Source organism: Mytilus galloprovincialis, chromosome 1, assembly GCF_965363235.1.
Source record: "Mytilus galloprovincialis chromosome 1, xbMytGall1.hap1.1, whole genome shotgun sequence".
NCBI classification, from domain to species: domain Eukaryota; kingdom Metazoa; phylum Mollusca; class Bivalvia; order Mytilida; family Mytilidae; genus Mytilus; species Mytilus galloprovincialis.
The window spans coordinates 41,221,886-41,247,632 of record NC_134838.1 but is presented as its reverse complement, the minus strand read 5'-3'; the positions used below and the strand labels follow the sequence as shown (position 1 = coordinate 41,247,632).

At 32.9% G+C, this 25,747-nt stretch overlaps 1 protein-coding gene across 2 annotated transcripts in view; it reads left to right on the top strand.

Annotated features, from left to right (window-relative positions):
• Window positions 1-7,312: 7,312 nt before the first annotated feature.
• LOC143074642 (uncharacterized) overlaps window positions 7,313-25,747 on the top strand; it is a 37,675-nt gene continuing 19,240 nt past the window's right edge. The window contains exons 1-4 of one of the 2 annotated variants that reach the window (XM_076250005.1): window positions 7,313-7,486; window positions 18,439-18,713; window positions 21,398-21,631; window positions 22,908-23,241. In XM_076250005.1, the coding sequence (XP_076106120.1) occupies window positions 7,420-7,486; window positions 18,439-18,713; window positions 21,398-21,631; window positions 22,908-23,241 (910 nt within the window). In that variant the 5' untranslated portion in view covers window positions 7,313-7,419. The remainder of the gene's footprint in view (window positions 7,487-18,438; window positions 18,714-21,397; window positions 21,632-22,907; window positions 23,242-25,747) is intronic. The other variant, XM_076250000.1, reaches the window with a different exon arrangement.

Sequence of the window (25,747 nt, the reverse complement as noted above, 5' to 3'; positions counted from 1 at the left end):
AATCAAGGACGTATAACTAACATATACGTCCTTGATTTAATGTAATCATTTTACACAATATACTTTCCACTATTCAAATAATTGTTTTGTGCACTACATTGTAATGTTTTTCACTGAAAACGTAGCATTGAGGTGTATTTTCCGGAATTTGCCGAGTATCACCGGAATGCCATGTGATAACGTCACGGAAAGGTATGTGATAACAATCGAAGCATGTGATAAACTTTTCATATCAGCCCGCTAAACACCAATTCGAAAAATATGGAAAATACTTTAATTTAATGCTATTATCATACGGTAAAAATCATATGTTATTTAGTCTAAGTATATGATAAGTCAGTATATTTACGTTTATAAAGTTTCATTCATGTGTGTATAGTGTTGTTTGTCACATCGCATACATAACAAGTACACACAGACACTTTTCTAAGAAAAATATCTTAAATACCTTAATATATTAAGGTATAAAGATTTTTTTCTGAAACAAAAGTCTGTGCATGTATAGTTTATATATGTGATGTCAACAATCTAATGTAAGCATAAACAATTTGGATTCAGACATACATACATATAGTGTATTTAGCTGATGAACTGTTCATTTCGTTTTATTGTTAATAAGAAAGACTATGATTCCCTGTATTATGTTCTAATGACCGTTTTATAAAGGATATAGTAAATTCTAATTTAACACTGGAAAGTTGTAGTAAAACTTCTCCGCACATTTTGATAATTGTAGTAATATGTTTCGGTGATTTTTTGGGCGCATATGATATTGTCCTTCGCTTAATAACAGTTACAATAACCACGAAAGAGTCACTTTTTTTAAAATTTCAAGAATACTTTCTTTTTTATATAAAAATCCGGATCATTTGTTGGAAAACCTGTACGGTTCACTGTTGCTCTAAAAAAAAAACAAAAAAAAAAACAGATAACAATTCACACTGAATGTTTTGGTTAAATCAATGGAAAATGTCCTTCTATGTTGCTAAAAACATGCATAGTATTCAAATAAAGATTGGTAGGAATGTAAATAAAATATAAGTACGAAATAGCAGTTAATTGAGCTTATCACATATTGTATCCCGTCCTACACTCGAACAAATTGGACCGGTTCACTTGAAAAACCGCGATCCTGGCCGAACACTATACCTACCGTGGCATAAGTTTCTTTAAATGAACTCTCTGATAAGACTGGGACTATTTTAATACACGTAGACTAGTAGTCTTATGATAATACACAGGCACTTGATGCATGTAACATCATCCCATTTTCAAATTGTTTTTGTGTTTTTCTAATACCATGCACACAATTTTTCGTTGAACGTGGTTTATAAACTTGAAACACTTCTCTCAATATTTTAAAAGTGTAAGCCCGAAATAATAAACTAATTGTATTGAAAATAAGAGAAAAAAATAAAAAGGTGTCAATGCCAGAACTGCTTGTGAATAGATCTTAGAAGAAAAAGTTTCATTCTATATAGTCATTGCAGATTTAGTGAATGATTTAGAATGATTAAAGAAGAAAACGCGGTTTGTTAATACAATAGAGATCAAGTAAATAAAGATTATATAAGATGACAACATCCATGCGTTGTTATAGAAACCTTGATAAATTATTCAGACTTTTCACACTTGATCAATGGAATATTGCCTTCTGCAGTCACAGAACATAGAATCCGCCTCTTTTTATGTAAATTACATAATTCTGTATTTCTTAAGACTACTTTATATGGTACTACTTATTCTGTTTTAAGTCGCAGTAATGTTATTTATATTCCATGCAACATACGGATTAAAAACCATCAAGGTATTAAATTAGTGGTTCAAAGAAAACAAGGAAATCTCAAGGGAAAATAAAAACATAGACCATTTTAACGTCAGTTGGATACATTGTTACTTTTACCATATGTATATGAATTTTAAGCTAACAACACAACACTAACCACACTAAACAATAAAAATATACTCTCAGTCAACAATAAACAACTACCAACTCAGAATGACAAAGTCTAACAAATACCCATATAGAATTTCTATAGGTACCGATACAGAATGCCAAAGTCTAAATCGCCTCAGACACATAGAAAAAGTTTGAATAAATTTAACATATATCCGAACCTGTCATTAATACAAAGTTCTTAACTGATGGAAAAATAGAAAACATGCTGCATAACAAAAACTATAAAGAAATTCACTGGCGTGGTTCTTCACTCAGGCGGAAACAAAGGAATTGGCAGGTACGGTGCATTACGTTTGCGCGCATTACCATTACATTTGCGCTCAAAATTCATTACGTTTGCGCGCAGCTTTTGATTACAATTGCGCGCATTTTTTGACAGGTAAAATACAGGTAATTATACTTATTTATTTATAATTTGTTCAATTATTTACAAGTATAGTACTCATTCCGTTAGTCCGTTCAGAAACATATCATACAATATTGTATTATATGTCTCTGGTCCGTTAGTTGGATTTCGAGACCATTTTATTATGCACAAGCACTAAATCCTAGAAATAAATATATATACAGATGTAACTGTTAAAATATGTTAAAACATCTAATCTTTAATAAAGGTAAAAGTATAGATAAATTCATTACTTTATATTACATGTCGGTAGGTGCCGAAACTCCATGTTTGTACCTTGGTGTAACTTTACAAACTAACTTATATTATTTACTAATTTTAAAAACGAACACTATATTAGTTGAAACACTTTTCATCCTAAAATATTCACAATGAAGTTACATGTATGCCTTAACACAGTGTAGATACTATTCTGTACGCTTTCCGGAAGTCGCGATTTTCGAAGCGAGAACTTTTTGGATCACATTTTAAATTTGTCGGATATACTATATTAAACGGTAAGATGTTCATCTGTACATTGCTTAATGATTAATTCAGCTGACATCGATACTCACAAATGGTTTATAATTAAATTTAGCACATTCATTATTCGTATCTTTGCCTTAATTAAGAGATTTTCAAGTGCATCACTAAGGAAAATCAGTTGGTGAACCTAAAAACAATCTTTTTGCACTCTTACTGTACAAATTAACGTAAAATCCAGACTTAATTTACTAGATAAAGTGTATTTTAAGTGGTGGTAAAAGTTTCAGCCAGATCTTTGAAGCCAGAAATAAGAAAATTACACTTGTTTGAATTTCTCACTGTACGATCAGTCTCGCTTGTATATTTTGAAACTGTATGATCAGTCGTTATTTCACTGTATTCTAGTAGTGATTTCAAAGTTATTTACGATACATTAGAAGATGGCATTTTTCTAAATAACACAAATATATTTTAATAAATTCACATCCTGTAAACTTTTCAAACATGTTTTAGCTTGATATGGTGTACTCGACTTATTACATTAAGTATAAGGATGTTTGAATGTGGCTGAAATAAGAAAAAGGTTTGTTTGTTTATAGAAGTTTCAGAAATGTCCTCCGTTTTACTTAAAATTGTACAAACACACAGATTTAATAGTTACTATATAAAAATGCATGAATTTACAAACATTCGAGGCCGTACTGTAGCCTATAATTGATCACAGTTCCTTCACTTTGTTTTGGATGTAGATCTGTCTCTTTCACACTCAATTGTACACCACTTTGTGAGGCGATGGTTTATAGTGATAATGAAGTCCGTCTTTCCGTTTGTCCGTTGGACCGGTACAACATGTTTCGCCGGTTTTGCAAGCGCATCTCCACATACACCACTTAATATACATTGGTGTTTCCAGACATTTTTAAATGGAGAGGGGGTCCAATCCAGGAGAAAAGAGGATTCCAAATATATGTTCCCATACAAATGCATTGAAAGTTAAAAAAAAGAGTTTCAAACCGCCGGATCCCAATTTTCTTGAATCCGTCAATGGTATAACTATTACTTATTTTTTTCTCGGATTCCGTATCATAAATATAAAAAAATATAAAAAAGAAGATGCGGTATGATTGCCAATGAGACAACCGTTCACAAGAGATCAAAATGACACAGATATTAACAAATGTAGGTCACCGTATGGCCTTCAACAATAAGCAAAGCCAATACCACAGAGTCGGCTATAAAAAGCCCCGAAATGACAATGTAAAACAATTCAAACGAGAAAATTAACGGCCTTATTTATATAATAAAAGGAATGTATTTCTGATTTTATTAAGAATATTTTATGGGGTCTCTTTATATAAGATACGGACTTGAACATTGCATTATATGGGGGCACCCATCAGATATTTTCAACCGTGACCTCCAAAACCAATTGTTAAACTTTTCTAAAATTGCTCCATTTGTAATCTATTAATGTATGTATGGACCTTCTATTTCGAATATTTTGTAAACATATTTTTGATGTTTCTCTATCGTAAATACGGACTTTGTCATAACCTTATATTGGGCGTACCTATTTTATATCCACAACTTCCTTCAGACACTTGTCATAACTTAATGAATCTTTTTTTTTTCAGATTCCTTATCATTTAATTCAATTGTGTACCTCTTATTTTGGTTTTTCGAAAAATCATCAGTTTTTTATTTCCATGATATGGACTTTTCCATTACCTTATTGGGTGGTACCCGCTTACTATACGCAACTTTCAAAAACTTACCATATACTAGTATTAATAAAACTTTCTCATATTCGTTATTAAATGATGCCCCTGTGCACCTATAATTTAGTTTTTCTGGTGGTTTATTTTTTTCCAAAACATGGACTATAGAAGTGGCGGGGTATAATTTCGTTAATTCTTTCCTCAATACCTAAAGTTTTTTAACAAAGCTTTCTCTATCTATTTTTTGTCATTTTAAAAGAGACAGGCTTGATGTATGTAATCACCAATTGATCAACGGTAGACGGTGTAAATAGTCTTTAAAAATGTAATAGTTAAACAGATAACTGCAACGACACACTAATACAGTCCACAAGCGAATCATGTATTACTTTTTAGGCATTTGATTTTAAGTAAGACTGACAGAACAAAAATTAATTTGCCGTCTACAAAAATCATCAGAAATATATTTGTATTGTCTGATGAAAGAAATTACACGTTATAGTTCCATGGACACAATCATAATATCACATAGACACATATATACCTTCAAATTGCCGTTGTTTTTCAGTCAAGGTCGTTAAAAACTTCCATTTGTTGTTGTTTTTTTCTTCAAAATCACGACTGGTCATACAGACAAAAAATCTGAAATCGCTACTAGAATACAGTCAGTTTTAGACTGATCGTACAGTAATTTATTTTGGGTTCCTCAAGGAAAGCATATTTTTTTATTTGAAATACGAACATTCTACTTAAATACGGTAGGAATATTGAAACAGTATATATTTTACTGTAAACTGATGCAAATATTCGCAATAAAAGATTATCTGCTTTGTACTACGGGAGCAAAATTGTCAATCGATTTCACTTTTTTCTATGAAGTTGATGTGATGCACGCGAATATTTTATATTCTACTGCATGTTTTTGTTACAGATACTCATATTTATGATGTTGTACATACATTTAAGATGTGCAAAGCACTTTATAGATATAGGAGTAAACAAATGATGAGAAAAAGCACCAAAACAAAACCGTTCTGTTAGCCAGTTTGAAATCCTCGCTTCGAAAATCGCGACTTCCGGATAGCGTACAGAATAGTATCTACACTGTGCTTAAGCTAAACTACTTTATAATGATAGCTTTATAATTCAATTTGGTTTACTCGGAATTCAATGTGAACAATATATAATCTGAATTAAGGAATATTTTCATAATTAATTATTGATAGTCATATATTATTATGAAAATAAAAAAAATATATAGTCAAATACAATTTGATTTAATTTTTATTTATATTTTTACCTGTAAATGAATGCGCGCAAATGTAATTGAAAGCTGCGCGCAAACGTAAAACATTTTAATCCCCAGGTAGGTAAACTAGTATCCTAATCTACCAATCAGCTCTTCTTTTTAATCTATAGACTAGACAAATGACAAAAATGTCAGAATTTTTTACACGATACCAACTCTTTATTTAAAATTAGACCCTGTCCGGATTGCTGATTTTGTTGGTTTTTTTACGCATATTACTTTTTTATATTAATATTAACTAATGTTTTATAAGTATATATGTCGCATATTTGTCAATATTGTAAATTTTTGGAAGTTGTGTGTCCTCTCGCATATATATACATAATGTATTGTTTGTATGCATGCTTTGTAAATATTCTATTGATATAAATTGTTATGGGAGAAGACTTTATAAGTTTGATTAACTTGTGTCTCATCCCTTTTGCACATTTACGCAAATAAAATATGTTTAAACTAAACTAAACTCTGCATTTATTTTTTATTTTTTTTGAATGAAAACATCAGTTAGGAATTTTTCATGTTAAGTTATTAAAGACTAAACATTGTTTTAAGTGCGTCAAATATATTTCTACGCAGCTTGTCTGATAACACCCTATATTTAAAGTAGACCAATCGCTTGTTTTAATGAGAGGCATTTAATCTGAATTTTGTTCAAGTTTGAAATGTTAATTTAGAGAAATAAAAAGTTTTAGCACACTATAAGGCTCAACTGTACTTGCAACACTATTTTCAATTTTAACGACATGACTCCCGTTGTTTTTTTCTTTCTTTTTTCTCATTTATTAAATTATTGAATTTGCTATGGATTTTTTTTTCAGACAAACTTTTTTTTTGCAACAAGTCGAAAACATTTTTTTTCTTTCAATTTTAGTATTACATATATATATAGTGGCATCTGAGGGTGCTCCCCCCCTAGAAAATCAAATGGTTGCTGTCTTAGAAATTTACCCGATACTATAAATACCTAAATACATGTGGTACATATTTATGGTGTAAGCTCGTCTAAAATCTTCCTAGTTAAAGAAGAGTTGTTAGTAAGATATGTGTGTACACAACCCGATGCTGACAATCTATCGAGAAACAAAAAGACACACACACACACACACACACACACACACACTGGCACTGCAAAATAGGACGTGACATTATCTCTTTCTATCAGTATCATTCTATATTTAATGAAAATTTAACTATTAGCTATAGCCGAATCAATATTTTCTAATAATACAAACAGAAACGGAAATATGGATTTTAATATTCTCTTTTAAACCGCTACAACTATCCGAACAGATTAAAATATTAATTCTTCAAAACACATCAAAATAGAAAGGTAGAAATCAATAACATCCTTAAAGAATTGTTTCACACCTCAGCACTATTGATTTTAAATTCCATCTTTTCATTTATTTTATGTATTATTCATGTTTGAAAATTTCAACATGTAATGTCATATGTCTTTGACTATCTGTGGTTCGGTTGCTAAACAACGCGATATACCTGTACAGGTTAGCTGACAGTTTTATCCAGGATCAGCAACATCGGTGCGACATAGTTGTGAGCGATGAAGAAAATGGCGGGTCTGTATACCCCGCTTTGTCTACTGATGATTGTTTCATGGACATCTCTTGGTGAGTAAATCATAAGTTATTAAAATTATTGTTTCTATTCTGACCATTGTAATTCTCTATTAAGAATAATTAAACACGGTCATTGTTTATTGATTATCCACCTTTTGTCAGAGTTAAACTTTTAAAATTATTTCAATTCTGCTTTTGATATTTAATTTCGAAAAACAACAAATACAGGGGGATCAATATACCAATTCAATAATAAAGCAAAGCCCAGTTTAAAAAAAAGAGTCATTCTTTTTAAAATGGAATCTTGCCTTTATAGAACTTTGATTAAAATGAATGGCCTGAAAAGATATTTTTATTTTTTGCAATCGGAAAGGCGATTTTTAAGTTTAAGTATAAATAGGAAGGGGTTAGAAACGATGAACGGCAAAATGATTTCTTTAGTAGTGATGAACAAACAGTAGATACATTCAGAATTGAGTGATTGGTTGAGTGATGCGGCAAATAGTTTATGTACAATGTGGATGAGAATAAATTGTATTAAACATAAAAGGTAAATCTGCCTAGTAGTTGTAGATAGACCAGGATAAAAGATGGAAATTCCATCTCTCCCCAGAAAATAATGGGATTATGGATGGGAGCATAAATATGCGTTCGACAGATTACCTTTACACCCCTCCATAGTTGTGGAAAGTGTTTTAATGGGGAGAGAGGTTAGTACTCTGCCTACATAAACTCGTTTCGATTATACGTGGCTGTGTATTTATGCATTCCGAAAAGTAAAACAGACGCTCTTACTAGCATATTTGGTTTTACTGCCAGGTTGGAGAATACCAATCCTGACCTTATTTCGAGTCAATCATTGGGGATTCCACATCATAAATTTGGATTACTAACAGGGAAGCAGGAAAATGTTAAGTAAGATCGACAAGAGAAAAAACACATATTTTCACATAATTTTACAAAACAGACACAATTAAGTCTGCCTCCTTTCTTGGCATACGTCTAGATATCGATAATGATGGTCGGTTTTGAACAAGATTGTACGACAAAACAGAAGATTTCAGCTTCCGAATTGTGAAATTTCCGTTTATATGTTGCAAAGTTCCAGCATTCGACAGTATATGAAGTGTATATCTTCCAAGTTTATACTTAACTCCAGAGCTGGCTTTTCATGTAATGACCTCTTTGATAGCGTGTAACTGATTACAAGGATGCCATTTAAACAAAAGTTCCAGGCAGTGACGATTTGGTTGAACGTTATCGAATTTGTTTCAGAGATAACCATATGTATTTTCCAACTGCCGTAACCACAATCCTGTCCTCTTCTGTCGACTGTGACCTACAAAATTAGAATTATCGACGGTATTGTACTTACATGAGTGACACGACAGGTACATTGTACCACGTGTGGAGCAATATCTACATTATCCTACCGAGGCACCTGAGATCACCAAGTTTTGGTCGGTTTCGTGTTGTCCAGTCTTGATTTCTTCATTCTGTGTTTTGTGTGACTTATGCGTTTATATATCCTTTAGATATGTTCGCCTTGTTTTCGCAAGGTAAATGATATGATAGTGGTAAACGGTTTGTTTCATTGTACCAGATATTCAAATAACACGAAAGTCATTCATAACTCCATTTTATGAAATTTAAAACAAATCGCTATCAGAAAGTTCTGTATGATCGGGATCCTTTAATATTCAGAAATTTATTTTGCTGTTCCCATGTGACATTGGAACAAAATATGAATCCCTGGGGGTATGTTTTGACACGGGGATATTTATATGCACCACATTCAACCACAAAGGTAATAAATGGAGTAATTGACATTTAGCTGCCCGGGTACTCCTATTTGGAAGCTAGACTATATCTAAGGAAGCCGCCGAGTAAGCTTTGCAACCAGCCACGTCTGTTCATAGTGTTCAAAAAGATGAGTGCAACGCGTTGTTTGCTGAGGGTAACACAACTGTATCAGTCCAAAATCCCTTAAAGTAAATATTTGAAAGTGACTTTATTTAAGACAGAATTTCTGCAGATGACGAAATTCCCTGATAGATCTTCGAATTTCCATTCTGCGTTTCTGTCCAGTTATGTTATTATGTTCTACTTAATATTTTAATTTCGTCAGCCGAGATGCAACGTCTTACGAAGTCAGGTTCTGTGATTTATGTTTTAAGTTTCATTTAAATCCATATATATATATACACTAGTAATGTTTTATTTGGTTTGTGGCACCGTTAAAGTCCACAGTTCCTCTAAAGTCTACAACACCGCTAAAGTCCACAACAGTTTTCCGCTAAAGTCCACAACGCCGTTAAAGTCCACAAAATTTCCGGTATAGTCCCCAAAATGACCTCCGCTAAAGTCCACAAAAAAGCAGCGTTTAAGTCAAAAAAAAATTTTTTTGTATTATCAAAAGATCAATTTTCTGTTTTTTTACACTCGATATTATAGATCTAATTAAAAGCATGTACTTTTGTTCTTAAAAAGTATATCTTGTCAGCATAAATTATATTTTTGATGAATGAAAAGATTATAGTATTTGCTTTATAACCATCAATTTGATCTTTGTTTTGCGATTTTATCAATCAAACAGACAACATTTCTGAAAAGTTATCTAGATATTATACTCTTTTATTCTTTAGTAGACATTTGTTCAAGATCTGTAATTGAGGTCTGGCTAAAATCGTGTTGAGGTCGAGGTATGAGCGGCATGAAATTGTAAATTTTCGTTGCTTTCACGATTCTACTACGTCCTCATTACGCTTCTACAACGATCCCGCTACGATTATATCACGTTCTCACCGCGCTTGTTCCGCAACCTCACTACGCTTATCAAGATCTTTCTACGTTCATCACGTTCTCACTACGACAATACCACGATTTATGCGATTGCTACACGATATTACCACGCTTCTACTGCGAGTATAGCACGCTTGTCGCACGACCATACTACGATCATACCACGCTCCCAACAATAACGTCAACATTGTGTCCCATATAAATACTACAACTCATTCCTTCTATTTCTCATGATACGTAGAGTTTCTCGTAAAAAAAAAGTCCTGCTACCAAAAGCTACGTAAGGGTACGAGTAGATACAGAGGCAGAGGGAGATCTGATAGTAACAAATCATGATCCAGAAGATATATATAAAAAAAGATATGATTGCCAATATGTCGGACTGACCAATCCAACCTGAATCACTTTTTTTTTTCTGGTCCATCAAGATCAAGTGACGATGCTTTAGTGATTGATAGTAGGGATGACACAGATGTGTCAAGAATGATTGAGCCGTTGGGGGAAAAGGACAAGAGGTTCAAATTACATACATACAAACAAAAGCTGGAGAGCTTTTATACATTGTGTATGATAATGACAATGAGCATGATGATCGTAGTATGAACGTAGTCGGGTCGTAAGAAAAGCGTGACGAGGACGGTATGGGCGTGCTAAAATCGTACTATGATCCTGAACAGCGCGATATAAGCGTGTATAAACGTGGTATAGTCGTAGTGGAAGCGTGTTTGGGTCGGGGTAAGATCGTGATGGTCGTAATGAAGTCGTAGTAAAGTCGCTGTGAGATCGTAGCGCAGTCTCCCCGACAAGAATCGCGCTGTCGCTACGATGGTACAGCGACCTTTGCGATCTTACCACGACCTAACTGCGCTGTCACTACGCTTCTTCTACGACCTGATTTTGCCACGACCGCACCACGATTGTATTGAACATGTTCAAAGTTGGTCACGCTCATCACGATCACGAAGACCTCACAACGACCCTACTACGACCTTACTGCGATCTGCACGATCGCACTACGATCGTCAAAATATTAATTTTTTCACAGATCTTAGTGCAATCGTGGCCTAGTGGGACTGCGCTTTTTTTCGTAAAAAAAAGTTTTTTTTACATGTCGCGCCATATCTCAGAAATTATTCAAGATTGTTGCATAAAACTTCTCACACGTATCATGTGCTCATGGCGCAGCTGTTTATTTCATAACAAATATTCTGGGACTATATCATGTAAGATTTTAATTAATCAAAGTTAGTACCAATAGAAGCAGAACTCTCATAGGTTTATTTGGTAGTATATCTATTATGAAGCGTTAATTATCAATTTCTGATGATATAACACAAAGTTTATATTTTATCCAAAAATTTAATTTGCACCAGGAGAAATATAAAACTAACCGAAGAAAAGTATGACCATATAAACAAATATATATTCAGACAATTCTGCGCCTTTCAACAAATGGTTTGTGAAAATCCAACTGTAAATGCCGTCAAATCTAATTTTTTTTGCATTCACTTGCCGATGTATTTGTGTGTTGAGAAATCCAGAACTAATAAAAATAAGTGTCTATGAGCATTTGAGGGCCAGTGTGGATATAGAATAAAGGCGATAGGAACGTTTATCTTGCATTGAGCCCGAACACCAACAATTGTTGAACAATATATAAGTCATATTGATTGATAAAATGTACGTCACATCAAAGTTCACGGTATCTCTCTCAGAGTTAATTTTCTTTCTCTATTCTCTTTTAAAGATGTGTAAGGTTTTCCTGTTTGAATGGTTTTAATTTTGGGGGACCTTTAAAGCTTGCTGTTCGGTGTGAGCTACGGTTCCGTGTTGAAGACCGTACCTTGACCTATAATGGTTTACTTTTATAAATTTTAACTTGGATAGAGAGTTGTCTCATTGGCACTCATACCACATCTTCCTATATCGATCAAATCAGGTTTTATTGTGACATTTTGGTAGAAACTCATTCAACGCATCGATATCCGATACTAATCGATAAAAATATAAATTAAAGCATAGAATATTTTATTTTTTATTTAGAATTTATCATACTGGCTACATTTCCCTTCTGAAAATCATAACACATTATTTTTCGTTGTTTTCTATAACGAACACCGAAATTAATAACGTTAAACGTTGGTTAAAAGATTTGCAAAAGGAGACCTTTGGGAATTTATAAACTTAGATTTTTTTTGTTTAATTTTATTATCAAGATTGTTGCCTGAATGAATACCTTTTAAATGTTATAGATTAGGAGGCTTTACACCAGTTCAGAGTTATGTCATTCACTGGAAAATTTTGTCAATTATACATAGATATAAGAAGATTTGGTATGAGTGCCATTTTTTTAGAAATGAGGTCCAAATTGGCCTTCATCATCATAATACAAAGATCAAAATTAATTGGACAAGATATTGTACTTTTTTCATGTATCAAACTGATAAAAAAAATACTACCGAGAAAAAAAGGCCCATGTTTTGTATTGTACTAACGGGATGAAAATAACGAATAACATGTTTTTAACAATAAAAAGATGGTGTGGACTTTAACGGTGCTTTTTTTTTGTGAACTTTAGCGGAACTTGCGATTGTGGACTTTATCGACGTTTTCTTTTGGACTTTAGCGGAGGTCATTTTGTGGACTTTAGCGGAAAGTTTGTGGACTTTAGCGGTGTTGTGGACTTTAGCGGAAAATTGTTGTGGACTTAAGAGGAATTGTGGACTTTAACGGTGCCACATTTAACTGCTCAGAGCCAAACAAACGGTATATCAGACTCAATAAATCTTGGGAAGTTGCTTTTGTTATAGGTAGGGTACAGATAATTTTAGAATTGAAAGGTGTTTTTGGTTACTTTTTGTCAGTAAATATTCAATCGTCATTCTAGTGTTATATTTCAGCGGTACTTGTTTCTAAGAATTGTTAAAAGAGGCGGGTACAGATAACATTATTAAAATTGAAAGGTGATTATTTTGTCAAGAAATATACAATCGTTATTGTGGTGTTACAATTTACAGGTACTTTTCTGAAAAATACTCTTTAACTTATATAAATATAGGAAATGGGGCGAAGCAGCCCCCTCCCCTTTTCATATTGCTAATTAGAACGTTCTCGAAACACCTTTGGTGAAGGAGATGTGTTTTAGTGTCATATTATGGTATAGGGGTAACTTATTTTTCATAGACAAGTACCTTGTGAATACGGCATTAATGGATTTTTTAAAAATAAATTTTGAAATTTGAAACGAAGCAGATTGAAACAAAATATTAAGTTATTTCATAAATGAAACTGATATTTTATACTTTAATTGAGGCAGATGATTGATGTATTTTTTTATTTTTTTATTTTTTTTTTTTTTTTTTTTTTTATTATTTCGAGTATTTACTTTTAGTTGTCTAAGATTGTTAGGACTTTTTTATTTTATTTTTCAACTTTCATAATATATCAATTAAAAATCATTCCAAACCTATATCACCCATTCAGGATTCGAACAGAATTTTATTCCAGGTATCATCTTAGGGCACTGTTAAAGTATAAACGAATAAATGTGCTTTTATAACTTTATATTTTGGCTTAATAATATATTAGAATTTTTACGTGTCCTTCTGAATCATATGAACATTAAGAAATTTAAATTGAAGTAAAATAACAGTTCCCACTAGTCTTTTAATTTCCTATTATGAAAAATCAAGACTTTTAGAGCAAGTTAAAATGCAAAAAGACAATCCACATAAAACACCTCAATAATTGATTTTCTTCTGTCTGTGCATATTATAATAGCGTAAAATTGATTTTAAAATATGATAAGCTGGATGCGGTGTCGTGTTGTGATTGGTGACAGTCTGTCAAGACGTCATTTCTCTCACATTGTACTAAAGCATTTATAATTACGGATATATTACCTATTATTCATGCGTGAGCGATATAATAGGTTATGGGCAATAAGAACTATTTGATTAACCTTACTTTAGAACAAAGAGACCGAACATTTATTAAAAAAAGGAAAAATAATGAAAAACTGGAAGCACAACAGTATAATCTCTCAGATTGGCCACCATTACCGATTATTGGGCAAATTAACCTTAAAGTAATTACAGAAGGTGATGTAGACAGTGTAGCTAGTTTTCATGATATTGAAGGTGTTTAGATGAAATCAATGTTGCCGAGTTCACTTGAAGACCTCAAATTAACATTACTTACTCGGGTTTGCTAGAACCTCTCGAGTTGACGCCTCATATCGGGGTCCAACTCTCAATGGGCCAGGGTTAAAGTCGAGCAACCGGTGAATGACGTCAAACCAATCATATTTTTTGTTTGCTTGGTCATGGCCATACCCTTCTGTTACCAGAGTTGTTCCGAGAAGCAACCCCAGTGCGTTCACGTGAGACTCTAACAACATATTTAGTCGACTCTATAGAGTTTTAATTATAAATCCCATGCGGTAGACTATCACTAATTTTATTTGTATTGCTCACTTGTTTCTCTAATGCTGGTGCTATTTTTCTGTGCAGTCTACACACCTTATTAACGTTTCAATGTGAGACATCCGCGGCATAGCGGGACGTCGATTATACTTATTTTCTGTATTCTCATCATTAACGGGTGAATTAAGTATTTATTTGAATATTACTGTAACTAGATGAACGGTTTCCGTCAAGCTTTGATCAACGACTATAAATGATGCAGCATGCGATGTTGCGAATGACACGTTTTGTTGGCTTTTGTTGGTGTATAATTTTAGCTTGTCTGAATCATGAATAAAGAAATCATGCATTCAATTTTAATATTGAGAAAATCAATAGAATGAAATTCAAAACAGTGTGGCTGTGGCCATTGATTGACACATTAAATTCATCCATTGACTGGGACAATTTACGTGAACGTTTGTCTGTAACGACCACTGTTCACGACGTACCTACGATAGACATTTAAACTGTGGGGTCACCAAAGGTTTCTTAACGCCTTTAATTATAAAATAATTCGAAAAATTAATCAGGAATAACCTTTATGTTTTGATTTATATAATTGATATAAATCAAAACATCGTGTTATTTCTGATTAATTTTTCGAATTACTTTATTAAGGTGTTGAGAACCTTTGGTGACCCCATAGTTTAAGTGTCTTTAAAAAGTACATAGTGAGCAGTGGTCGTTACATACAAACGTTCACTTAAATTGTCTCAGTCAATGGATGAATTCAATGTGTCAATCAATGGCCACAGCCACACTGTTTTGAATTTCATTCTAAAAGGAATTTGAGAGAAAATTGATTCAAGGGAAAAAGGAAACTTCTTCATTTCGATATCTGAATTTTTGAGGTTGGAAATAGACAACACAAACACCCAAGAAATTCATATTGTCCGCAAATTTTCCTGTCTACATAAGCATTTCAATAAACATGTAACTTTCAAAATTGCTATAAATAAAGTTTTTAATAATATTACAGAAAATGTGCAAGTGAACCGATGTGTATAAACTCCAATTCACTGTTCTGTGCATAGTAAATGACAACAACACCTTATATGTTTCATGCGTCCGAAGCTGCCTCCATCATTGGAAAATTAAGATTATTTCTCAACAGTGTCTTTTGGTAAACTTTTTTTTCCAATGTTATCCCCCTCCCCGATTCCTGATTGTAATATCTTTATCAATATTTTTAAATAAGTAATTTTATTTACATATTCTTCAGTATATCCTTGTTTCAAATTTCAGAATTAGACAAGGATACATTCTTACTACATAAATGGTCATCCTTTTGAATATTTTCTGAATTTGGTTTTCTTTATATTTTTTCTTCTTCAAAGTTTGACAATGTAATAAAAAAAATCTTTTAACAAATCTATAAAAAATATGACCTTATACAATAAATTCTTTTAAAACTAGTTTTACTTATGAACAAGAATGTGTCCCCAGTACACAGATACCCCCACTCGTACTATCATTTTCTATGTTCAATGGACACTGAAATTGGGGTAAAAAATCTTATTTGGCATTAAAATTAGAAATATCATATCATAGGGAACATGTGTACTAAGTTTTAAGTTGATTGGACTTCATCAAAAACTACATTGACCAAAAACCTTAAGCGGGACAGACGGACGAACGAACGAACGGACGCACAGACCAGAAAACATAAAGCCCCTCTACTATAGTAAATGGGGCATAAAAATCGTTTCCAGAAGCAAAAACAGTGCATGGCATTAACATAAGATACGCTTACGTATATGACTGCACCAGGTTATGACTGCAGTGTGAAAGAGCAAAGGTCGACGACTCTCACCAAATCTGATAACTCATTGTACCTTCTCATGCAAACATTCTAAAATTGAATAGCTGGTTTAAGTAAACAGAAAAACAAAACCCCAAAAGGATCAACAAAGAAATACATTAAAACAGTAACAAGTATAAAGTCGATTGTTTTATCAATTATTTTCTATATTCTTTAAAAAGCACAACCATTTGGAAGGATATAAGCATGTTTTGAATAAACTAAACCAGGTTTATCTACATGCAGCATGGTACAGAGCTTTGCGTATCTTAAAGCCTTAATTGATTATCAAGTAACGTTTTTGTTATTTCAATACCTGAGAGTAAACATTAATGGAAATATACAAATATTTGTTCAGCGACGCAAAAACACAATCATTCAATATTCACGATACAAAGCACACAAATCGATGTACATTGTTGCGTTGAATTTTTCCCATGTTCCATCTGATAGGCTTGCTCCATTAAAAAAGTGTAAAATGTAGTGTTAAGTGATAGCATTTGAACATGTTTGCTTATGTCTATATTTCCTTTAGTGCGTGTGCTTTTATGTAACATGTTGATCAATAATCGCAAAACTGTTAACAATTAAAATAAGATGTGCATATTGAAAGCTATAATGCTATAGCATACATTGTTTTATTTATTTTTGTTAAAGGAATATCTAGTTCAAAATGGAAAAAAAACTTTACCCAAACATGTTATATTGTATATCATGGTTGCCATCGAATATAATATATGTTTACCCCTACATGTTATATTGTATATTATGGTTGCCATCGAATATCTGTTTACCCCTACATGTTATATTGTATATTATGGTTGTCATCGAATATATGTTTACCCCTACATGTTATATTGTTTATTATGGTTGCCATCGAATATAGGTTTACCCCTACATGTTATATTGTATATTATGGTTGCCATCGAATATATGTTTACCCCTACATGTAATATTGTATATTATGGTTGCCATCGAATATATGTTTACCCCTACATGTAATATTGTATATTATGGTTGCCATCGAATATATATTTACCCCTACATGTAATATTGTATATTATGGTTGCCATCGAATATATGTTTACCCCTACATGTTATATTGTATATTATGGTTGCCATCGAATATATATTTACCCCTACATGTTATATTGTATATTATGGTTGCCATCGAATATACATTTACTCCTACATGTTATATTGTATATTGTGGTTGCATCGAATATAGGCATTTACCCCTAAATATTAAGCGCCCCTTGGTATCACGGTAGGCCGGGTTCTTGAATCGAATGTGGGATGTAGTTCCCGCGGTAGTTGTGGCTTCTCGTCTGCTTAACAATGCGGGATTAAGGATCAATAATAGCAATGAATTATCTGCCCCATTTGGGAAACAAATGTGACAAAGTAATGTTGCATGTCTCCAGTCTTGCTAACAGAGAGTCTATACGATGCAAGGAACATTGTGAGTTTGCTTATCTCCGTTACATAACGTCGCCCTGGGGTTGAAGTCATAAAACTTTGATCAGTGCTTGGAACACAAAAAAATGAAGCTCGAAACATGAAATCCAACATTTTGATTAGTTGCTTTTGGAGTATGAATACAAAAAACTGACTCGAAAGTTTTATGACTTCAAGGCCTGTATATTTGCGTAATATATGGCACTGGACGTTATGCAAGCATAACTCATTCAGTCAGCTGTTCTTTTTATTTGTGGATGGGCAAGACTTTTTGGTTCTTTAATTATCGGTTTGTTATTATGTTAAGTACGTTGTTTTACTAAAAATCCAAATCTTAAAAAAAAATAATGTCGCAATGAGGATAATTATGTTTTCACAGAAATCAACTAGTCATTACTTTTTGGATAAAAGATGTCAAAGTTTACGTTAGTAGCTTGCTGCTTATTTCGTTTCATGTTAAAAAAAATGTATTTCAGTTGATTGTGCCGCTCCGGCAGAACTTACACTTGATGTCAATCTTAAAGCTGGATTTGATGAGGTTGAAGTATACATTGGTGGTATGACTAAAATGGAGGTCAAAGTAGCTTTTCCGGTAGGAATGACGAGCGCAGTTAGTATAGAGCTTTTGCCGTCTACAAATGTGACAATTATGGCGTTAGGCCAAATAACAGTTACTGATGCCCCTACAACACATGTTACGAAGACTGGTTCCAGTTCAATAGTCCGGCACATTACTGATGAAACATTAGGTGTAAGTTTTATTAATATTTTCCACATTCTCTTCCATAAAAATCGAACATTTATCGTTACGGTCTTTGCTACCCTTCTTTGATTGAACAAGATTTTTATTTGAAACTGAAACACTGTTTGCATTCAAATGGAGTTGATTAAATTACTGAAATACTTAGACAGAATGTTAAGATAACTCCTAAGTTTGATTTATAGCTTCTTCTTTTTAAAGAGGGGGTGGATATTCTTTGGTTTCGTTTTGTAAATTTCATTTAAGGGCATACGAAACAGTTTTGATCCCGTATCTTAGTTTTTATGAGGCATGTATGCTATTTTTTACCTGATTAAATCTAATATGTAATAAAATATACCTGCAAGTGCTACTTTTTGAGTAAATTGAGATTCAAATTTCAGAAATTTTCCTCAAAATACGGATTTGTGGACGTATTTTTCCTTTCGATAGAAATACATAACTTTTTTGTTTAAAAAGATGAACACGAGCTGTTTTTTGTTACATTATTTGTAATTGATGATCATTTATGTGTAACAGTTATATAAATAGTGCATAAATTTGTACATTTTATTTTTACATATAACTAAAATTTATCAAATGATCATGAATGTAGGGAAAAAACGTAATTTTTTGCTGCATATTAATCAAATTTTTAAGAAAAGTGCACAAACGAGTTCATGGACCTCTCTGTTTTAAAATGCCATTTGGTTTGATTACGTAAGAAGATTATTTGTGCCAATTTTTATGAAAACGTAAATAGTGCATTTTTTTTTTTAAATTTGATCAATATGCAGCAAAAAAATACGTTTTTTTTTTTACTACATTCGTGAACATTTGATAAATATGAGTTATTTGAAAAACAAATTGCACAAACTTAAAAACGTTACGCACAGTGATCGGTTTAGTAATGCCTAATGGTAACGTTACTCGACGTATTTCAATTATTTTCAAACAACTTCTGTACAAAACGTCAAAGATTTGCGCGATTTTTAATACAGGTGGCATTTTCATGATTAACTAATCATTTAAAAAAAAAGACTGTTCACATGACTGATTGTATATTTTTGACAAATAAACTTTATTTCCTCATAATCTTAACTTATTGAAAGTGTACATTTCAAATTGTTAGCAAAATTTCAATATGGGATTAAAAACTTTATTATATACTTAGTAGTAAATACAGATAAATTGTATTTGTAATACAGTCATTGGCAAGCGTGCTGTATCAGCCACCCGTGATGATATCGATATCAGCACGGTTGCAAAAGCTTTATCACACCTTTAATCTGTATGACGTCACGTCATCGATTGCAGTCACTGTTACAAAGGCTTTCAAATCCCTAATCTGTATGACGTCATGTTACACTAAAAAACATCTACTTGAGGTATATGTATATAATAAAGTGTATATGATATGGCTTTTTCAATATCACACACCATATCAACCCTCAACCAATATAATCCCTCGAGCAGAGCTCTTGGGATTATATTGGTGTCTCGGGTTGATACGGATGCGATATTGAAAAAGCCATATGATATTCTCTATGTATCGTATGCCCTAACGGATGTTCGCTCCTCTTGTGTTTGAATATATTTTTCAAGGAGATATTCAGAATCCTCTGGTTTTATCCATGTAGTGCCATTAAAACATTTTGCCGACTTAACCCTACTTATCTTTCCATAATTTTAGTACATATAATTTGAAACGTCATCTTTGAAAATCTAATACAATCCTTGTTAATTTTTTTATTGTTTTCGAAAGGAAAAAGATACCTATTTTATGTGCATGAAAAATCTAGATAGAATTATTTCCAGCCAAATTTTAAATGGCTATTACAACATGTACTAGTATCTCGAAAACAAGCACACAGATCCTTAATTCTTTTCTCCTTTTTCAACTTATTTTCCCTTATTTAATTTATCCGTATTTTATCCATACACACATATATAACATAACTTTTACGTGCTGTTCCTCCATTCTTATTTTCCACATACGAATAGAGTGTCAGAACGTTAAAGATATAAGAAGATGTGGTATGATTGCCAATTAGACAACTCTCCATCCAAGTCAAAAAAATTTAAAAGTAAACTGGTATAGGTCAAAGTACGGTCTTCAACACGGAGCCTTGGCTAACACCGAACACATATAAAGGGTCCCACAAATGACTAGTGTAAAACAATTCAAACGGGAAATCTAGGGCACAGGACATTAGAAGTAATCATTACGTTAATGAACTTAATTTATATTTGTCATTATAGTAAGACAAATGGACCAGAATCCTCCAATGCCCACCATAATGAACAGTTCTACTCGACTCATCCGGCTTTATACATGGGCGTAAAGTGCTTTTCAATGTCCTATAAAAAAGCGCAAACGTCCCGCGCTGGAAATCTAACTGTCAATCTATATTAAAAAAAACGAGAATGTAAATGAGGAATGTATCAAAGAGACAGTTACTCGACCAAAGAACCGAAATCAACAAAAGGCCACCAATGGGTCTTCAACACATCGAGAAACTATCGCATCAGACCGAGGCGTACTTCTTTAAAAGAAAGATGAATACTTTGTTTGTTTAAGTATAATTTGAATAAACATCTCTCATATTTATTTCCTTGGGAGTGTATTTGATATTCTCACTGTAGAACAGAATTTCATTTAGACACTAAAATTAATCATGCTTTTTTTTTTTTAGAAAAATGTACAACTGTCGACTCGTGCTGTGATTGATTTAGGAGACGTTACTGTCACTAACAGTGGTGGAAATGAGGCCGACTATGCTTATCTTATCGAGTTTGAATCGTTTGTTGTGTCCACAACCGGACTGACAGACAACGAGACACACTGGGTCAGCGCAGGTGTTGAGTATGACAACAGTAATAGTATCTGGGTTGGACAGATTGCCCACTACATCAGAACCGCAACACTGGTTTGTTGAAATACGTCGTTGCCGTCAACTGACTAATATTTATAATTAATATCTGCGTTTTTGTATGCATAGAACGAATTTTTTGTTTCGTGTATTTTGACTATTTGCTTGAAAAATTATGATTTTTGTGGCATTGAGAATTAGTGCTGCAGTGAATGAATATTTTATCGAAATAATTTATTTGATCAAAGTTTGAGAATAAATGTTATCTTCACTGTCTTGATAAATGATAAAATACACTTTATTTTATACTGTTAAATTTGATTTTAATACAGTTGAACATATAAATTCAATTGACTTTGAATCTGCTGAACGAGACATCAAGAATATTTAAGAAATTAACCATGTATTGAATATGAACTCATCATAGATACCAGGATTAAATTTTGTATTTACGCCAGACGCGCATTTCGTCTACAAAAGACTCATCAGTAACGCTCGAATCCAAAAAAGTTAAAAAGGCAAAATTAAGTACGAAGTTTAACAGCATTGAGGATAATAAAATTGAGAATGGAAATGGGGAATGTGTCAAAGAGACAACAACCCGACCAAATAAAAAACAACAGCAGAGGGTCACCAACAGGTCTTCAATGTAGCGAGAAATTCCCGCACCCGGAGGCGTCCTTCAGCTGGCCCCTAAACAAATATATACTAGTCCAGTGATAATGAACGCCATACTAATTTCCAAATTGTACACAAGAAACTAAAATTAAAATAATACAAGACTAACAAAGGCCAGAGGCTCCTGACTTGGGACAGGCGCAAAAATGCGGCGGGGTTAAACATGTTTGTGAGATCTCAACCCTCCCCCTATACCTCTAACCAATGTAGTAAAGTAAACGCATAACAATACGCACATTAAAATTCAGTTCAAGAGAAATCCGAGTCTGATGTCAGAAGATGTAACCAACGAAAATAAACAAAATGACAATAATACATAAATAACAACAGACTACTAGCAGTTAACTGACATGCCAGCTCCAGACTTCAATTAAACTGACTGAAAGATTATGATTTCATCATATGAACATCAGGCACAATCCTTCCCGTTAGGGGTTTAGTATCATACCATCATAACATATATGAGAAGAACATAACCCGTGTCATGCCAACAACTGTTTTTAGAATAAATGTGTTTAGTTCCGATGCAAAGACCTTATCAGTGACTCAAAAACTTCCTAAACGTTTTGCCAAATAAAGCTAAGGTAATCTATTCCTGAGGTAGAAAAGCCTTAGTATTTAAAAATTCAGAAGTTTAGAAACCTTTCCTTTTCAGGCCAATTCGAAGACACCAGCTTTTTCCATGGAAAATGTGACAGAAATAAAGATGATGTCTTTAACCCCAGTTGCATTTGAAGCCTGGGTACCATACCCAAACTCATTTATAGCAGTCGAAGCTATTTCACTGTCAACTACGAATGATCATCTCCGTGTTGTGTCTTTGAAATGTATTGCAAGCGGATTAACAACCAATTACGAATTCTACGACACTACTAGCGCCACGACATTCTTGAACTATCCACTACTTCAGGCGTATGGAGCAGACTGCGCAACAGATCCAGGTGGAGCACGAAGACTTAGAGTAGAACTTGGATATATACCGAACAGGGGTAAACCTATAATACGTAGTTTTGTAAAATAATTATTAAGAAATTGATCTTGGGTTGAGTTAGAGATAACCGTAGTTTTTATTCCTTCGTTACATAGGTAAAAGGAGTATACTTATCTGTATCTATATTTACAGTTTTAAGTGCTTGTGCACAATGGAACGGACTTATCCTGCTCGAAAATCATAAATAAAAAAGTATAATCTCCATGTGTTTTAGAACCTAAGTTTAAATGTAAATGAATGCTCCCAAAAATAATCAAAAGATGCGAGCAAACGTAATAATTTTTGCGCGCCAATGTAATGGCTATGTCCTTCGAAAACGTAATGCATTGACGTAAAGTAACGCAGAATTGCGATCGACAGTATTTACATACCAGACGTATATGTAAAAAAAATAAGGAGATCTATGCCTTTAAGAATGTTGAGACATCTGTATGAATCAAAGACTAAATGACAACGACATAAACAACTACAAAATAGTTTAGATTCCGGAGGTATCTATATTGAATAGATAAGTGAAGGAACAAAACGTAGCCATAGATGTTGTTGCCTGTTTAAGCCATACAGATATTTGATCAAACATAAAAACTTACCACTAAGTTTTATAAACTTATCTAACTGTTGTTACCGCAGATTCGTAAATCATTAATATTGAGTTTCTTGGTAGTAATTTTGTTTTTCACAACTAAAATGACATAATATTAACTTTACGAATACTTTATACATTTTGAAACTTGAAAGTCACATTTATGATGAGTTTATTAAAACCTTTGATCTATAAAACAGATTCAACCGTGTATAAGTTTTTATTTACTTCTGCATTTGCAGTGCGTAACTATATTTTAATTATGATCGATATTTCAACCAACAGTATGTAAACGCCCACATATGAATGGTAAGGTGCATCAGTTCGTCCGTCCCTCCTTTTTAAATGTTCAAACCATTTCAAGCAGGTAGGTTTTTAAATCAGGCAAATATGATCATAGTCCGATTCGGGATAACATTATGGAAATATTGATTTACAATGCTAATCAACTTCGTAATTTCTTTGGCAATCCAACGGAATTTGAATCGAATTTCTAAGAAACAAGGTGCGCGTCTTTTGTTTTAAACTGTAAGCATCATGCCATTAACTAGTACGCTGCTAGACAAATGTTAAAACAAGGGCGGGACATTTAGGCGAAATAGTGGTACCATTATTATTGTAATTGGATCGAATCTGATTGATTACTCAGAGGAAAAGTTTAGTCCGTTTCTCTCTGTGTGTGTGTGTGTGTGTGTGTGTTACATTTTAATGTTGTGTCGTTGTTCTCCTCTTATATTTAATGCGTTTCCCTCAGTTTTAGTTTGTTACCCCGGTTTGGATTTTTGTCCATGGATTTATGAGTTTTGAACAGCGATATACTACTGTTGCCTTTATTTAAACATTTTTTTTATTTTAAAGATACGATTCGATATTGACAATTTGCATGGTCTTGCTGTAAGATATTAATTAATCATGAATATATAGGGACAATAAAGAAAAAAAAACCCTGCAGTTTGCATAATTTTGATATTTAAGAGTTGAAAGCAGTCCTTTGTTTAATCATACCATGAAATTTCGATTTATATCAAACTTTTCATTTGTTTTGTCAAGAGAATCACTAGCAGTCATGAATGTTGCATTCTATAGGGAAATAAAATCAAATTTTACCAAAGCTCGGGTTTGTTGTCGCCAATCAAAATTACGGAAACTAATGAAACATACATGGTCTTCTTCGCTATACTCATACGAACATAAAGATTGTTTAATAATACGTAAATAAAACAAAAAGCAATGTGGCATGAGAAATTGTACTGATCAGTTTAATATAAATGAATTGTGACAACTCTGGTCATGTAAATCATGGTCTCCGGATCTCCGAATAATGGGGGGGGGGGGGGGGGGTCTACAAATATAAAAATGTTCGATCAGAAAAAGATATAACTCTATTTAATAACATATCATGAATGCAAAATATACGTGTCGATCTAATCAGTGAATTTTCTTGACAAGAGAAAAGGCGCGAAATCTAGATTTGTATGTGTGAAAACTGAATTACTGAGTCTGAGCGCATGCGAATATTTATACGCCAAATTGAGAAATGAATATATCGAAACGTCGCACGATACTGGTGTCACCTAACGTTACACACTCAAAGACGTAAGCCAAAATAAAAACGTTGGAATGCATGTTGTTCAGATGGCTTTTTATTATAAATTTTAAAGGATTGATTTTTTTTTCCTCAGAAAGGATTAATTGTTTTTTCTTAGATAAAAGATGTTAAGCTTTAGTTTTATAAACAAATTAAAAATAAAAAAGTAACTTGAATTGAAACCATTTGTTTTATATACATTTTAATTATAAAGGCAATCGATTACTTTTTTAATGGATAAACTATGCACTGCAAATGCACTCATCTTTGCACTCCAGAATGTCAAGGCGAAAGGACTACGACATATCTAGCATGTTAGTTCTGCACAAATAT